The 18,647-nt window shown below is 44.5% G+C and overlaps 1 protein-coding gene across 1 annotated transcript in view; it reads right to left on the bottom strand.

Moving 5' to 3' along the window:
• The window catches only part of PSMD14 (proteasome 26S subunit, non-ATPase 14), a 68,176-nt gene that overhangs the window by 16,298 nt on the left and 33,231 nt on the right, over positions 1–18,647 (bottom strand). Inside the window, exons 3-6 of the mRNA XM_075284506.1 lie at positions 17,919–17,990; positions 16,293–16,412; positions 14,321–14,391; positions 10,971–11,121 (exon numbers count right to left, since the gene is read on the bottom strand). Coding sequence (XP_075140607.1) covers positions 10,971–11,121; positions 14,321–14,391; positions 16,293–16,412; positions 17,919–17,990 — 414 coding nt within the window. The remainder of the gene's footprint in view (positions 1–10,970; positions 11,122–14,320; positions 14,392–16,292; positions 16,413–17,918; positions 17,991–18,647) is intronic.

Here is an 18,647-nt window from a genome sequence, read left to right on the forward strand (position 1 = left end):
AAAATAATTTATAAAAAAAAAAATAAAAAAAATTAAAATGTATTTGCCTAAAAGTAGCCCTTATATAAGTAATGGGATCAAAGATGGCGCCGCGCTCAGCCTTCTAGAAACAGAAGCGCTACCTTCATTTGCAAACGCAAGGTAACTTCCCACCTAGTCGCCCTTCATAAAGCGTTCTCCTCGGTTCATCTTCTCCCGCGCCTCGAGACTTCCAGGGTCATCGTCGGAAGAGACAATTTATAACAACGCCATTAGCGCCGGGGCCTAGCTTAAGGGAAACCTCTCGTTATTAACGCCGCGTGAATCGGCAGGAACATGATGGTTTCTAATTCCACCGGCTTGTTAAAATTACGGCTAAAGGTCTGTTTGCTTGTTGAATGCATTTGGTTTCGTGGAACGCCGCCTTGCTTTCTACGCCCCGTCTTTAATAGCACCTTTGGTCTACGCATAACTCGCGGATCAAAACACGGCACTAAAAGAAGGGTTGATGATGCTATTTAAATGTGTGATTCCTGCTGTCTTCTTGTTAGTAGATTTAATATAATAGAAGACCTTGTCTGTTTTGTAATTAACACATCTTTACAGCGAAGATATTTGGAAGTGATTGCTGTGAATATACTGGTTAGTAAAATAAACACAATGGTGTGCGCGCACACACCGCCGATCCCTGTTATCAGACAAATTTGTGAATTGTACACATTATACTCCAGATCAACAAACTGTGATCTAACAGCCAAGTTAGGAGACACGCGCATTATTAATGTAGCCCTTTTATTTTTCTGAAAATATGTATTTTCTCTGACCTCGCTAACATAATTAGCTTGTGGGATGTGTGCTTGGAGCACCGTGGTTTGCTGTACTAATTGCAACTCTTGGAATTAAATACTAAATATTTGGAAGCTGTCAATAGGAAAATACAAGCTACATCTTTTTTGTACATCTGTGTTCGCCTGGTGGAATCATTACGGCTTGGAAATAACAAAAAAATTGAAGGGAGGCACAAAAAAATAAATAAATAAAAATTAGAAAAAATAAGGAAACAAAATCCCTATTTATCCTATACCAAGATGGCAGGCGACTGACCCGTGGATTCGTAACAAACATAATATTTTCATGAAAAAAGATACAAATAAATATGTGCCAGAAGATTCCCAGACGATCGTACAATCCAAATTTCGCTTGCATTAAAAAGAGAAAAAAAAAAAAAAGACGTAAATTAAAACATAAAAACAATTGTTATTGTTTTTGTCATCTGCTTCGGATTTATTTTTGAAACACGGGAGAACATGTATTCCTATAAAACCGAAATACCAATCCAGATATTATACACATTGGGCGACCCAATTCATGGCTGATCAGTTGGCATCTAGTAGATGAATGGCTGCCAAGCTTACAATAATACCGATCCCCATAACTGGAATATTTGGGTTGATGGAGGTTTAGCAGAGACAAACTCACGATTGGGGAGGCTACCAAGATGAGAAAGGATGGCTAGTGATTCGGCAGCCATTTAACTACTGTACATCCCACTAGTACAAGGAAACCTACCGTATATACTCGAGTATAAGCCGACCCGAATATAAGCCGAGGCCCCTAATTTTACCATAAAAAATTGGGAAAACTTATTGACTCGAGTATAAGCCCAGGGGGGCTTTTTCAGCACAAAAACGGTGCTGAAAAACTCAGCTTATACTAGAGTATATACGGTACCAAAAATAATCTATAGGGACATTAAGTTTGTATTTAATAATAAATTATATATCATTTAAATATTTTATTATTATTTTTAATAAAATAATAAAATAACATAATAATAAATAATAATAATAATAATAATAATAATAATAATAATTGCTGATTTTTCACTATTGATTTGTCATCATTGGGGTTCGGCCACTGGGACCCCCAGCAATAAGGCTAATGGAAGCTCTAGATTACTTCATATGACAGTAGCCATAGTGTGCAGGCTTGTCCATGGCTCCATTCATTTCTATGGGAATTTTGGAAGGGCAATTTCCAGCACTCCCACAAGAGGGAATGAAGCATTTACATGGGGCACTTGTGGATTTCATTCTCCTGATCCCATCAATAGGGGATAAATATCATTACCAGGAAAATCCCATTACTGGTCAGACCCATCATATCTAGAGGTGGTCAAACGGGCCAATTCTGCCAGGACTATACGACTGTGTAATGTACTTGGGGTGCTCGAATTCTCACTAAAGGGAGATATCAAGGAAAAGAAGGGTCTGGCTCGCTGCATTTCACTATATCTAATAGTCTTGTTCTCTATTGGTTACCAAGAGACTCGGTAACTCCAGCCGCTTACATCCCTCTACCTACCAAGTATGTACTGTAAGACAAGCGCCCGATGCACCATTCATGACATTTGCATAAAAATAAAAACTAGATTTCTGGATATTGTAGCAAAGAAAAAAAAAAAAAAAAGGTTTGTTTACACCACATACACACGGTCCTATACATCACTAGTAAGTGCATGTGGACACATCCGGGGGGGAGACCGTCTTTAAGGCTTTATAGCATTCTGTACACTGTAGAGCTTCAAGGTGCCTAAGAACCAGAGCTGGGGTCTGAATTAGGACCTATTTTGGGTGTGGTCTTTGTCCAAGGTCCCACGGGCTGGAAACGCAGCACTAAAGCGCTGCAGGAACAACTGTGGCATGAACGCATTGAGGTTCTTCCTGCAGCGCTTTGAACAGAAAGTTCACAGAGTTTTCCTCCGCAGACTTTCTGTCACAATTATATCTATGGGAAAGCCACCGGCGTTTCCGTAGATATAATTGACATGCTGCGATTTCCAAAACCGTGACGGATTTGGAAATCGCAGCGTATCCGTGCTGCGATTTTTTTCTGCAAAGCGGACATGGGATTCGCATGTACTGTAAAACGCTGTGATTTTTCCGATGTTACCGAATGACTAATTTTCTCAAAATATTATTGTATAGAATACTTAATCTTGTATAATTAGATGTACAGTTATTACATATTTATGGTCACAGGAATTAGTCAGTGGCTTCTAAATGAATTTGAGAATCGTTACTGCTTATGACTTGACCATGGCTATCAGCCATTTAAGGGTCAGTTCACACGGAGGAATTTGCCGCGGACTTCGCAACCGGTTGCGCCCACGAATTTGGAGCAGATTCCTCCTGAATCCGCCTCCCATTGTTTTCATTTGGAGGCAGAGATCGCAGCAGGACGCAGAATAAAGAAGCGCCCTGCTCGATCTCGCCGCGGATTCTGCCCGCGGCGTCTCTTCTGATAAGGCCCATTCATGCTGACGCATTGCACTGGCATCCCATTGTGGCTAGTCATACGAAATATCCATCAGAATCAGGAATTTCCTCTTCATTTTCCACTGTATGAACAGACCTTTAGAAGGGGCTGGGATTGGAGTCTGACTCTGACTCTTGGGTGACGACCATTGCAGCGCATCAATACCTGGAAGTAGTTGCAGGATATTCTATTTACTTGTGGACACTTTGCAGGTAAGTTATTTATGAAGCCAGATTTACTTTCCACCAGCAAACCTCTGCTGCTAAAGAATTACTCGCAACCCCCAAAACTACTCTGCCAGTCTGGGCACTTCTGGGGTCCCTGCTGGTCTCCATTGCAGTCATCGATTAGTTTAAGGATCATTTCTTGTACGTTGAGACAGTCAAGAAAGTAGAGACTGAAGTGGACCCAGGAAATGTAATGAATGCAGTGTGCGATCCATGAGGCCAGTGGTGTAACTACCGCCATAGCCGCAGAGGCAGCTGCCACAGGGCCCGGGACATTAGGGGCCCGCTGACAGCCACGGCGGTTTTTTATTAATAGGCCGTTACCGGCTGAAGTTACTCCAGCCGGTAACGGGCCCTATTTACTAACCGATCCCGGCAGGGCCGGGATCGGTCAGTAACACCGCGGGCCCCACAAACACCATCATTATACCACCATCAGGTTTTTTTTTCAGACCTCCGTGTATAATGATCGGAGCCCGGAGAGAGGTAAGAAACATAAAAAACACGGTTACTTACCTCTCCACAATCCAGGCAGGCTTCAGGCCTAGTCGTCTGACGTCTCATGACCCCGGCCTGCGTCCCAGGTCATGTGACGTCTGACATAATTGAAGAAGGACGACAGTGGAGGCCGACAGAGTAGGAGCCGGGAGATAGGTGAGTAACTTAGTTTTTGTTATGTTTTTCTCCCCCTGGGTCTACGATTATTATACTCTGGGGTCTGAAAAGATCCCAGAGTATAATAATTGTTTATGGGTGTCCACAGTGGGACATAATACTGTGTGCAGGGGCCACTATGGGGGATAATACTGTGTACAGGGGCTACTATGGGACATAATACTGTGTGCAAGGGCCACTATGGGGGATAATACTGTGTGCAGGGGCCACTATGGGGGATAATACTGTGTGCAGGGGCCACTATGGGGGATAATACTGTGTGCAGGGGCCACTATGGGGGATAATACTGTGTGCAGGGGCCACTATGGGGGATAATATTGTATACTGGGGCCACTAAGGGACATAATACTGTGTGCAGGGGCCACTATGGGGCATAATACTGTGTGCAGGGGCCACTATGGGGGATAATACTGTGTGCAGGGGCCACTAAGGGACATAATACTGTGTGCAGGGGCCACTAAGGGACATAATACTGTGCAGGGGCCACTAAGGGACATAATAGTGTGTGCAGGGGCCACTATGGGGGATAATATTGTGTGCAGGGGTCACTATGGGAAATAATACTATGTGCAGGGGGCACTAGGGGGGTCGGTCGAGGTCTTCGGTGTCGGTCGGGAAAGGGGGGGGGGGCATGTCAAAAGTTCACCACGGGGCGCCACCATTCCTAGTTACGCCACTGCATGAGGCAAATAGATACCACAGATCTGTTCACGAGACCATCAAAACAACTTAAAAACACCAAAATAAAAAGCCAGAAGAAGAAAAGCACATCTGGGACTGCAAAAGAGTACCAACCCTTTCCCCGGCACCCAGAGACATAACACCAACTTAATGGTAATAGAGACAAGTCAGAAGGCTACACAAGACCGCTGGCAGCAAATAATGGCAAGTCATTTATCACTTCTCACAAGACTAAAGGAACGTGACAAAAATGCTACGATGATAAACCCAAACTATCGGTATGCGAAAAATTCCAATAACGCTGGTAAACAGGACAATGTGTGGTGAGAAGAGCAAACAGGACACCTGCTAGGACTGCAAAGGACGTAATGTGAACGGTGGTCCCGGGGACAAATTATCGCTCCTTGTGAGGCAAGACCCCAGCACTATACAGCAGCGAGCGAGACGGTCGTATCTTGGGGGTAAGAGCAAGACGAACCTTCACTTGCACCTACAACTAACTTGCATTTGCATTTCAGTAGGGCTGGGGTCTGCAAATACATCTTCTGGAATGGCTGCACTGGAGGGTTTGGGGCCAAACAATGAAGCCTGACATTATATGGCCCTATACCCCTAGTATAGTAGGACGCCAGGGCTGTGGAGATGACCGGCCAAACCAATGACTGATTAATAGCCGACTGCCATGGTCAGATAAATTGCAAAGCTCCTTTAATACATAACAGTTAGTGATTGATTCCTATGGAATTGACTCTGTACCAAACTACATATCTATAGGATATTAAAGGGGTTATTCAAAATACGGGCCATATAACAGGATGCATCAATCTTCCTGCTATATATCCTGTTTAAATTCAGCAACGATCATTTGATTTACTTTCAAGTCATTAGCCTCAGTTGTGATATTTCATTTGCAAGCTCGTTACCCCCCTGTGAGCAGTGCAGCCAGCAAAAGAAATGTCACGCAGCACGTAAATTCATTTCAGGGGAAAGCAGAGAAGGGGAGGGGTAGGCAGAGAGTAAGAGCAGGAGAGGAATCATGGGTAATGTAGTCTGTCCACAGATTCGACAGGGATACAAGGAGTGGCAAGTAAAATAAAGCAATTCAAAGGGTGCACAAGGGAACAGCACTGCTGTGGATGCAGATCATTTTTGGAAGCTGGATAACCCCTTTAATACAATTACTCATTTTACTTGGAAGTTGGAGTCTGAGTCGGTAACTTTCTCACCCTGACTACACTCAAAACTGGCATCGGTGATGAAGGGCATTGCCAGAGGAGATGCAATCTTATCTCAAAGGGACAGCAGATAAGGACCTATGCCAAAATTTTCCTAAAATAATTTTTTGTTAATTATTTTATGCTGCTATGTAGAGATGAGCGAACACTATTCGGAACAGCCATTCCAAATAGCACGCTCCCATAGAAATAAATGGAAGTGGCCAGCACGCAGACTTTGCCGGCGGCCGGCCGCTTAACCCCCCGCGTACCGGCTACGTCCATTCATTTCTATGGGAGCGTGCTATTCGAAACGGCTGTTTCGAATAGTGTTCGCTCATCTCTACTGCTTTTTTTTTTTTTTACAAAAATATACTATATCCTGCAATTTTCACTGTGGCTACTAAGCCTAACAATAGGCTGACATAAGTCTATCCTGTAGAGATTCCTTTGTATCCGCCACCTCGTTTACATTTTAGACAGTATTACAACAGAAGATAACACCTCTATAGATAACACCACTCAGCCATTATTACATCACTGCTGACAGTAGGTGACGTCACACCTTATCTCCCCCCCCCCCCCCTTGCACAGAGCATGTCTAAAATACTCTTCCATACACCTCAGCTAGTCGGCTTCATACTATGGCCAGCTATGGCCATTAGACTGCTGTAAAGTGAGTCAAGGTGGATGGATGCCCCCATAATCCTATGTAGAATGAGAAAGAATATAAAATAAAAACAGATATGTGGTTTTAATATCTAAAAAATATATTGGCACACTCCCTTTAACTGTATACTGCAATCCCATCTCCAGACAAAGCTCTTCCATTTCCTATGCACATACTGCGAGACATTACAGAGCACCACAAGACTCTCCGCCGGTTGCTTTTAGCACAGATCACAGCGTTGCGTTTGCAGGCGACCATAAGCCGACCATGTTATTGTAATGTATTCCGCCATCACACAAGCATTGTAGATACGCCAGGTGTGGAATAAGAAGAAAAGCAACAACTAATGTCCCATCTAAACATCTTTTATCACCTGCAACAGATCAGCTATCAGCTCCTTGAGAAACTTGTAGGCTCTTTAAAGATTGATGCCGGACATGTGACCCTGCGAGCGCAGCTCTGGGTGCGTTACTTCTGCTGCCGTGCACTGTCAGGCGGCCACGAGTGGAAAACATCATCCCCCGTCGGCCGAAAGCCCCTCGGCATAAAAAATTCAGAGAAATCAGACTTTTTTATGCCATTTTCGCTGGAAAGCGCGAACAAATGAAACTGGCTCATGCCAAAGGAATATCACTGAAATGATGTGATTGTGTGCGCGCCGACAAGACGCGCTCAAATTATTTATACCATGTCAATTTTGGCTGCGGAAAACAGATTCCTTGGAGTATGTGCATTTTCTCACCGTTTCCTTGGAGGATTCGGCGCTAGAGCTCTATTTACTAAACAACTTGGAAATACCTATAAGTGGCAGTCGGGGGGTTAACCCCTTCTGGGCTGCTGTGAAGAAACTGGAACATTGGGCATAAATATATATATATACACATACGAACTCGAAAAATGAAAAATATTTATTATTGCGCATTTAATTATATAAAGAAATAAGAATAACTATGCCTATATCTATGCAGGGGGCATTTATGTAGAGATACAAGGATACTTGATAATTTAATATTAACCTTTTGTTCACTACCCTAACCTCCCGGACAGCAGATAGTTCCTGGTGCTGATGTCTATGCACAGTGAGATGTAAGGTGTCATTAAGGAGAGATACTATGTCTAAATATTTGTCTAATCTCTACTCAATAACCTTTGTCACTACCATTACCTCCTAGACATCGGTCCCTGGTACCCTATGCAGCAGTAACTACACCTATCCATCCATTGTATGCCTAGTCATCCATCTTTTGCCCCCTCTCCATCTATGACACAGTCATCTACAGCGGCCAACCATCTAAGACATGGCCACCAATGTACGGCATCCATCCTGCTAAGGTGTGGCCACTCACCTATGGTGTCCATGCTACTAAAGGTACAGCCACCCATGTATGGCGTCCATACTACTAAAAGTACAGCCACCCATGTATGGCGTCCATACTACTAAAAGTACAGCCACTCATCTATGGCGTCCATACTACTAAAAGTACAACCACCACCCATCTATGGTGTCCATACTACTAAAAGTACAGCCACTCATCTATGGAGTCCATCCTACTAAGGTGGTGCCACCCTTGTATGGCGTCCATCCTGCTAAGGTGTGGCCACTCATCTATGGCGTCCTTCCTACTAAGGTGGTGCCACCCATGTATGGCGTCCATCCTGCTAAGGTGTGGCCACTCATCTATGGCGTCATTCCTACTAAAGGTACAGCCACCCATCTATGGCGTCCATACTACTAAGGGTACAGCCACTCATCTATGGCGTCCATACTACTAAAGGTACAGCCACTGATCTATGGCGTCCATACTACTAAAGGTACAGCCACTCATCTATGGTGTCCATACTACCAACGGTACAGCCACCCATTGATGGCGTCCATACTACTAAAGGTACAGCCACCCATCTATGGCGTCCATACTACTAAAGGTACAGCCACCCATCTATGGCGTCCATACTACTAAAGGTACAGCCACTGATCTATGGCGTCCATACTACTACAGGTACAGCCACTGATCTATGGCGTCCATACTACTAAAGGTACAGCCACCCATCTATACCATCCATCCTACTCAGGCATAGCCATCTACGGCATCCATTCATCTCCAGTGTCCATCCACAACATATCTAGCCATCTACAGAATACCCATCCGTTTTTCCTATTAATCTAGATATGGCATACCCAACCATCATATGTAGGTATACATCCATCTACGGTGCCCATTCATCTAAGGCATGGCCATCTATGGCGTCCATCTACGACATATCTATCCATCTATAGAACACCCATCCATTTGGCTTGCCTACCAATCTGTCTAGATATGGCATACCCACCTATCCAACCATCACACAGCATATGGATCCATTATCCCATTTGTTAGGGACAGGTCTCCTGTCCTGAAAATCTGCAATGATGGTAAGCTTACTCCTTAAGAATCAGTAAGTGGACAGGATGAATGCTTCTTGCTAGGGTTGAGCCGATCTTGAGATTTCAGGATCGATTTTAAAATCCGATTTCCGATCATTTTCAGGCTGATCCCGATTGTGAAATTTGCTCGATTGCCGATTGGGATCTGATCTTTCCTGATCGCTCAACTATAATTGTATATTATATATATAGTAGAGTTGGGCCGATCTTGAGATTTCAAAATCCGATTTCCGATCATTTTCCAGCCGTTCGGGATCCGATCTTTCTCGATCCGTCAACCCTACTTCTTGCTAAATATGTATATTCTCTAGAGCGCCCCCTTTTGATCCATTTTACCTATATGCAAATAATAATAATAATGCTTAACCCACTGTATCTGTCTCTTGTCCACAGTTTCAGACACATACTACTGATGCACATATTTTGCAGACATTTTGGAAAATTGCAGATCTTAAAGGTCATTGCTCCCTGTATTTTTCTATCTATCTATCTATCTATCTATCTATCTATCTATCTATCTATCTATCTATATGTGTGTGTGTATATGTATATATATATATATATATTTATTATTATTATTATTATTATTACTATATTGTTATATTTGGTATAATACTCACAGTCTTAAATTACCCCAGACAGCGCTCCGATATATCCAATAATAAACCCTTACTAAACCAATTAGTTTATTAGTTAATTAGTGCCCAGCCACGCCAGGTATTCCTATACCCCCTCCCCCATCCAAAAGCAATTATTTTTAGGTAATATCTTATCTTCACAGCAATTAAAACTTAAATCAACTCGTGATATAAATGTTTTTTCCTTCCCCCGGTGAAATATGCCAATGAAACGTTTCCACGTCTCGTTCTCCCTTTCCCCCAAAACAGAGACGCGTCGGTGCTTTGGCATCGGCGCGCGATGTTTAGCGAGATCCGTAATGACGGGTTATTTTAAGAGGAAGGCAAACTTCTCTAATAATGCATTGCGATCATTTTATCATATCTATTATTTTACATTACAATGGAAGTGACATGTTCCAACAAGACACCTCAGCAGTATTTTAAAGCAGTAAAGCATTCGAGCCAATTTCAGGAGCTTCTGAGTTTTTCTAATCCACTCTCCCTGTGGCTGAGCAAAATCGAATTGCCTCTCACATTTGCAGACAGCTCTGTGAAGGTGATAATAGACCTGCACCCTGCTGTCACGAGGCAGGAAATAGGAAAATGGCATATGGGGCTGAAGCGAAATAAAAAAAAAAAAAAAAAAAAAGAAACCAAACAAGAACAAAAGATTTAAACAAAAGACAACTACACCCAATATGCTATGCAAGTTAATTTCTTCTCCGATGGAACAGACATCTTGAAGACATTCATCCCTTCCTTCTCAAAGAAAAAAGGAGAAAAAAAAGTGAGGTGCCTGGGACACGGTCTTCGGGGGAAACTTTAATTGTCTAGCCATAGAGCCTTGATATTGGAGGCGTTGGGCTGGACTCTTGTTAAGGGGGGGGGTCGCTACAGCCTTATGTGATTGGGAAAGGACCCGACGATCCTTAACGATACATAAAAAACACATCATGGACCCATTAACCAAAAGGGAGTAGGAGACGGCTCATTTACACCGCACGAGCCATCTCCAGCGCGGACAAACAAGGTTCTGGGGAATAAGGGAACGTATTCATTATACACGATAGCGTGAACATGAAAAATAAAAAATAAAAAAAATATCCAACACTACGAGACTGATTTACATGACCGGGCTGGGTAAACAGACAGCTTGTACTTTACCTTTCCTTTTACACTCTGAATAGGATCGACTACAACGGCGACGGCTCTTTCGGATAAGGCTTCGAAGCTCTGCTGCGTGTTGATGTCGACGCCGGAGAGCCAGCAACCGAAGCCGGGGTGACTGTGGTACCAACCCACCACCATCTCGGGCCTGGAACGAGAAGGCAGCTCAGACTTCGGAAACACGGTAAAGGTATGAAGAGAGGCATTAAAAAACTGAACGGGGGTCTATAAATTAGGGCCGGGGACGGGAAATTCGACGGTGTGAAAGAGGCACCATTAGGAACATTCACCATAGTATCGTTGTGAAAGCATGAGCATGAATAAGTGTGACAAAGGAGTGCTATCATTAAGGGATACACATTAGCGATAGTAGATGGTGCTTTCAGGATTTCACCCTGTTACCACACCTTCCCCGAGCCAGTTTTTACCCTTTCAGCACTTGAGTAAATATCTTCTCTTTAAATATCAATTAAACCAGCAGTACAACTAGGAACCCAGTCAAAAAGCAATTTGCACCGTTCCGCTCGGCTGCTGAGCCTTTTGCTAACATTAATTTTGAAGTTTTTTTTTTTTTTCTCTCGCAGTAAAAGAATTTTGAGCGCGCACATGACAACTGTTGAGAGGTAAAGAAGAAAAAAACGGCAGAGAAAATGATCTGCCGTATTAACGTGTGCGCTTCGCTAGACAGGACTGTTTACTAATAAAGCAATTAAGAGCCGCCGTGACGGCAAATCTTTAACGACCGTCTCATGTGCAACGCGCAAAACAACAAAGCGGTCTGGTAGTGCGTGCGGCAGTGACAGCTGTCCGGGCCGACAACGCTGGTGGTAGGGGAGAGATGGGGTGAGGGATATTAAAGGGGATGGTTAAAAACTTTAGGATATTAATATTCGCCTCACCCATCCTCAATTCCTAATTTGAGGTTTATTGGTTGCTGCTGCCCTCTCGAAACCCAGGAAGTCGGCCCATCACCAGTCATAGTGACTGAGCGGAACGGGAACCAGCATGGATTTGGTATTTGTATTTTGAAATGCATCCCAGGTGTCCAACTCCTTTCAGGTGCCACGTTGCAGAAAAGCAGCTTTTTTTGTTGCAGATTTTGCTGCGGTTTTTTGAGCCAAAGCCAAGAATGGCTACAAAAGGAACAGGAAAAATATAGGAAGCTTCTTATACTTCTCACTTCTGTTCAATCCACGCTTGGATTTGGCTTAAAAAACCGCAACAAAAAAAAAGCTGCGTTTCTGCAACGTGGGGCCTTAGCCTTAGAGAGGAAGTGTCAAGAACTACAAGTCCCAGCATATACCGAAAGGCTTTTGCAATCTATAAGGCTGCACTTCCTAACTCCAAAATAAAGGTATGATGGTGTTAACCCCAAGCTCTTGAGTTCTAATAATGGAACGCTAGGCATAAATGGGTTACGGTCTTTACCTTGGACTTGATCCATAAATTATGCCACGTTCACATTAGCGCCTGAAGAAGGTACAAACAGGCCCAATGAAGGCCGACAGACCCCATTAACTAGAATGGGGAATTATCTATAAAGTTGTTTTTTTTTACTTTTTGATGGAGGAAAACCTTGGCCCATAGATGAACACTGCAACACAGACGTGACCCTGTCTTGGTATTTGCAGCCTGTGCAGGGTCTCCGTGTAATAAATTTGGGTCCCTTTTCAATTCATTATTAATTCTGCTCGTATAATTCTCTTGCAGCCAAAACACAAACCACGTTACATTTCCATTAATCCAGCATTTGATTTTCTGTAAATTAAGATCCTCCAAAGCTTTGGGGCGGGGGCAGGGGATATTAGAGACGCGTCAGATGTATTTTCTAACATCTCGGACAACCCCTTTAGACAGCAGAGGTGGATGGATTGTCCCTTTAGGGAATGACTGGAAGTTGTATGCCAAGTCTAATGTAATTTTTACAATGGACGACGCTCAAAATCTATAAAATTGGGGAAATATATGGAATATGCAGACAGGACATTGTTTGGTTGTATGTAACCTTTGCAGATCTTACTGCGGCAACGGATGGCAGACAAAACATGGTGTTATGTGACGTAAAACACCACATGACAGGGTCAGACTACACAGTGTCTGTCTGTAGTCTGTAACCAGGGAAACACATAGTCCTGCAGCAAATCTGTAAACACAAAATGGTGAAGGAAGACAACCCTGTGCTTAGTCAGTGCCCTAGCTGACCTGTGATATTCTTATGGCCTATACACATAACCATGTAGTAGCAAAGGCTGTGGTGTGTGGGGGATGGGAGTTGCTGCGAGTCTGGGGGGGAGGGGGATCAGGGGACTATTTCTGTCCATTCTGTGGGCCTGGCTCATGCCAAACATATTCCTTCCATAGGCTTTACAAACAGTCTGTCTACTCTGGACCACGGACATGAAGACTTCAAGACTGAGAAAAATCAACATTTTAATTTCCCCAGAGCTGTGATCGCAGGTTTCCAGGAGGCGACACCTTCATGTACAGTCCTCAGGGTGCTCCGTACTGGACTCCTCTCTTGGCTCCCGATTCGGCAGTAGAGTCGTCGCACAGGAGAGAGAAGAGTGCGAGTCTACAAGCAAATAGAGCAGAAGTGGCACACATTGAGGGGCCATGTCTTAGATGTGGCCCATGACAAGGGGCCACCTCCTGGGTGCGGTCCATGACAAGGGGCCACCTCCTGGGTGCCGCCCATGACAAGGGGCCACCTCCTGGGTGCCGCCCATGACAAGGGGCCACCTCCTGGGTGCCGCCCATGACAAGGGGCCACCTCCTGGGTGCGGCCCATGACAAGGGGCCACCTCCTGGGTGCGGCCCATGACAAGGGGCCACCTCCTGGGTGCGGCCCATGACAAGGGGCCACCTCCTGGGTGCGGCCCATGACAAGGGGCCACCTCCTGGGTGCGGCCCATGACAAGGGGCCACCTCCTGGGTGCGGCCCATGACAAGGAGCCACCTCCTGGGTGCGGCCCATGACAAGGGGCCACCTCCTGGGTGCGGCCCATGACAAGGGGCCACCTCCTGGGTGCGGCCCATGACAAGGGGCCACCTCCTGGGTGCGGCACATGACAAGGGGCCACCTCCTATGCACCTGCAATTATAGCACCGGGGGCATTAAAACATGGATCTCTTTCTCACGCAGTCTATCTGACCATCACCCCAGGTATGATCCCACCGTTCTCCCCATCTGCAGCATACTCGGCCAGTTTGCGGTGTCAGGACTCCCTTTAAACCTTTCTCACCATGGGCACATCTATAGGTATCACATCTTGTATCTAAGCCTGTAAATGACAGATCACATATTATCATTTACTGGAAACCACCACACACAATGATATCAGTCTTACCTTCCAGTTTGCTTCAACATGTCCAACATTTTAGCCTGAAACACGGGATCCACGGCCTCGACACTAACACCCTAAAAAATACAAACACTCGCAATTATTTCACATCTTTATGTTCATCCTCGTGGGAATGCCTAACGGATAATGAATTTTTCTCTTCCTGAAGATTTGCAATGTGCATAAAATGAGGAATATGCACAATTTATTTCAATATTTGCAGCATGGAATGAAAGTTGCAATCCAAGCTGTTCAGATATCTAATAGTAAAGGGTTATCGCTGTTACAAAACAAGACACAAAACTGTTAAAGGAAGCCGGAATCATCTTCTAAAATCAAGTTAATTAGCAAATGGAGCAATTTGTGACAAACATGACAGTTTTGTAGAAAGCCTACACAGTTATGAGTAAGGCCAATCCAAACATTAGCGATGGCATTATGGAAAGGGCTGCCGAAGAAGCACAGAATCTATTACTGACTCCACAGCAACCCCAGAGACTTGTGCTAAAGGGCAGCACTTTTGGGGTCAGGGTACCAACAGTACAAACTTGCAAATGTCATGTAACACAACCCATAATGTCATAAAATACAAATATAATTATATATAAATATATATATATTCATCTTTATACCTGGTTATAGAAATAAAGAAAATAAAAAACAGGATGATGTTGCCACCGTTGTCCTGAGCTCCCTCTACTGGTAGCAGCAGTGTATTGGTGTATCCCAGTGAAAAATGATTTTAGAACTGGAGTCTCTATGATAAGACTTATTCTGGATATTCAGAATTACACATTCTGTTCCTATATAACATGGTCGCTCACGTCCAATGATCACCCGCTACCCAATTCTGACCCTGCCCGATCCCTAATTCCAATACAAGAAATGCATCCAAAACCAAAAGGACATCTCAGCATTCAGTGACTGGCCGATAATGCCATCCAGTGATCGGGTTAGGATGCATTTACTGTGTATCGGAATGGAACACGAAGTAGAGGACAGCAAGGAACGGCGGTATCGGGGTGTCAGATGGAGGTGAGCAGCCATGTTGCACCAACGGCTTATCTACCAAACAACTAGACTTCAAGGGATTCTATCATTAAAATCAATTTTTTTTGTCCCTAACACGTAGGAATAACCTTAAGAAAGGCTATTCTTCTCCTACCTTTAGAGGTCTTCTCTGCGCCGCCGTTCGGTAGAAACCCTGGTTTTTTTGTCTGTATGCAAAGGAGTTCTCTCGCACTGGGAGCGTCTCCAATGTTGCGAGAGAAATCTCCAGCGCCTCCTCCATCCTCTTCAGGAACGGCCTCTCTGCGCGTCTTCTTCCAGAGCTGGGTTCAAACTTCTATGCCTCGGGCAGATCCGACTGCACATACCTACAGGCCACAAGAAAATGGCCGCTTACACCGCTTACTGAATAAGCAGCCATTTTCTTGTGGTCACGGGCGTGCGCAGTCGGCTCTGACAAGGCCTAGAAATTTTAACCCAGCTCCGGAAGAAGACGCGCAGAGAGGCCGTTCCTGAAGAAGATGGAGGCGGCGCTGGAGATTTCTCTCGCAACATTGGAGACTGAGAGAACTCATTTGCCTACTGCCGAAAACCGAGATTTCTACCGAACGGCGGCGCGAAGAAGACCTCTAAAGGTAGGAGAAGAATAGCCTTTCTTAAGGCTATTCCTATGCGTGATCGAAAGAAAAATGTGATTTTAATGATGGGATCCCTTTAAAGGAGAGGTGAAAGGTCCCCTTTAAAGTCACAGTGTATGATCCCAAGGAACTCATTTACCCTCCTATAAACCATTTTTTATCGGCCACTTGACCCCTTACAGTATACTCTTTGCTATTGCTCATTGCTATTACTGGAGACAAGGCCTTGCATATTTGACTATTCTATTGCACCATCTTCCTGCCGTTGCTTTCAGTATAAAATTAACTATTAAACAGATGCACTTTATGTTTTAAGCAGTAAAAGGACTTACAGTTCCAGACTGGGGCATGGCAAATACATCAATGACTCTGACTGTGTAGTCATCCACAAACTCTCCCAGCATCAGGCCCATGACTTCCATGGGGACCCCGGCCCGGCCATGCTTGAGCATCTGCAATGAGGAAAGAAGCATTAACAGAGTGCAAGTACCTTCTACCTAACTGGAGCATGCAATTCATCTCCGTGACCCCCCCCCCCCCCCCTTCTCATGGGGTGTCGCACCCAACATTATTCTTATTATATAATGAGGTATTTTTATTAAAGAGTTAAAAAGATCATATTGTGTAGAGCTCACAGTCAGCTTGGCGTGCGACATGGACATTCTGGCTACATTATGCATGTTGTGCACGGGGGTATTGATGTTGGCGCACTGTATGAGCAGGGTGCCAGCCTCTCCCTTAGTGTAGCATGCACCAGATTCCTTATTATCATAAACCTGACAGGAGAATAAGGAAGTCACCAAATGCCATTACTGGGCTTTCTGCATTGCCACTGACTGACCACACTTACAATGTCCACACGGAGGAATCAGAGGTGCCCCCTTCCACATCAAAATCCTCTTTAAAGGGATCCTATCATTGGATGCCCTTTTCTTTCTCCCTAACACGTAGGAACAGCCTTAAGAAAGGCTATTCTTCTCCTACCTTTAGATGTCTTCTCTGCGCCGCCATTCGGTAGAAATCCAGGTTTTCCTTGGTATGCAAATGAGTTCTCTCGCAGCACTGGGGGCGGGCCTCATCACTCAAACAGCACTGGGGGCGTCCCCAATGCCGCGAGAGAAATCTCCAGCAACGCCTCCATCTTCTTCTGGAACGCCCTCTCCGTGTCTTCTTCTGTCCTGGGTTTCAATCTTTTAGGCCTCGAGCAGAGCCGACTGCACATGCTCACGGCCACAAGAAAATGGACACTTACATAGTAAGCTGGTGTAAGCGGTTATTTTCTTGTGGCTGTGGGCATGTGCAGTCGGCTCTGCTCGAGGCCTAAAAGATTGAAACCCAGGACAGAAGAAGACACAGGGAGAGGGTGTTCTAGAGGAAGATGGAGGCGGTGCTGGAGAGTTCTCTCGCAGCACTGGGGACGCCCCCAGTGCTGTGAGAGAACTCATTTGCATACAGACGAATACCGGGATTTCTACCGAACAGCGGCGCGGAGCAGACATCTAAAGGTAGGAGAAGAAAAGTCTTTCTTAAGGCTATTCCTACGACTTAGTGAGAAAAAAATGGTATCCAATTATAGGATCCCTTTAACAAAGGGTATTTAAAAAGTGCAAGATGGACCCTAAAAGGTGCAGAGACAATGGCCAGGGTTACCTTTCATCCAGAGACAGAAATTTCTTATCCTTTAGTTTTTTTCTGTTATTGCAACTCAAATGAGCAAACAATACCAGACACAACCAACAGACAGAAGTGGCGCTGTTTCTAATCTCTCACCATCTTTATGTCAACAGAGAAATTCCCTTTCAGGCTACACCTTCTAGAAGGCAAACCATGAGAAGACACTGACACAAAGAAGTAGGCGAGGTAAGGAGGTTCAAGGATCAACACAGAATCAGGGAAAGGGTCTGGAGAACGGTCACAAGGGTTGGGGGAGACGAGTATATAAAGAGCTGGATACTTACTTTAAGCAATGCTAAAGAAGAAATATACACCTGCTCGGCTGTGTCCACCGCGGGGGCATCGGTGGGGGGACCCTAGAAAAGAGAGAAAAATATAGGTAAGAAAACTCATATGCCCGCACCCAGATCATGGCCAGCACATGATATACAATAGGAGGTATCACAGGGACACAGCTTTCTAGAGAGTCCCAATTCACTCAATCACATCTTGTGGTGGTGTGAATGCCAGGTTATTGTGAACCGTGGATGATTGAGTGATTTTAAACAAAATGAATTTTGCATCTTTACAATCCGACCCTCCGTGATATGTACAATGAGGCGAGGAAGACTAAGCTCTGCTTCATCTGGTCACATACAAGGTACTGAGGTGTCCTGCAATAATATAACTCAGCCTAATGGACAGCAATAAAGCCAGGAGAGACGTGTGTGTGAACAGCTAGCGGTCAGTCAGTGTGTGCGCGGGGTGATCAGGACTCTTACGGTCTCTCCTAGGAGTCCTGATACTCTGCTATACCAGGAAATCCTGATCCATATAAACCTATCACAGAGCTCAGCTTCTCCTCTATCATATAACCCTATATATCACAGAGCTCAGCTTCTCCTCTATCATATAACCCTATATATATCACAGAGCTCAGCTTCTCTCCTCTATCATATAACCCTATATATCACAGAGCTCAGCTTCTCTCCTCTATTATATAACCCTATATATCACAGAGCTCAGCTTCTCTC

This window comes from Leptodactylus fuscus, chromosome 8 (assembly GCF_031893055.1).
Source record: "Leptodactylus fuscus isolate aLepFus1 chromosome 8, aLepFus1.hap2, whole genome shotgun sequence".
Taxonomy (NCBI): domain Eukaryota; kingdom Metazoa; phylum Chordata; class Amphibia; order Anura; family Leptodactylidae; genus Leptodactylus; species Leptodactylus fuscus.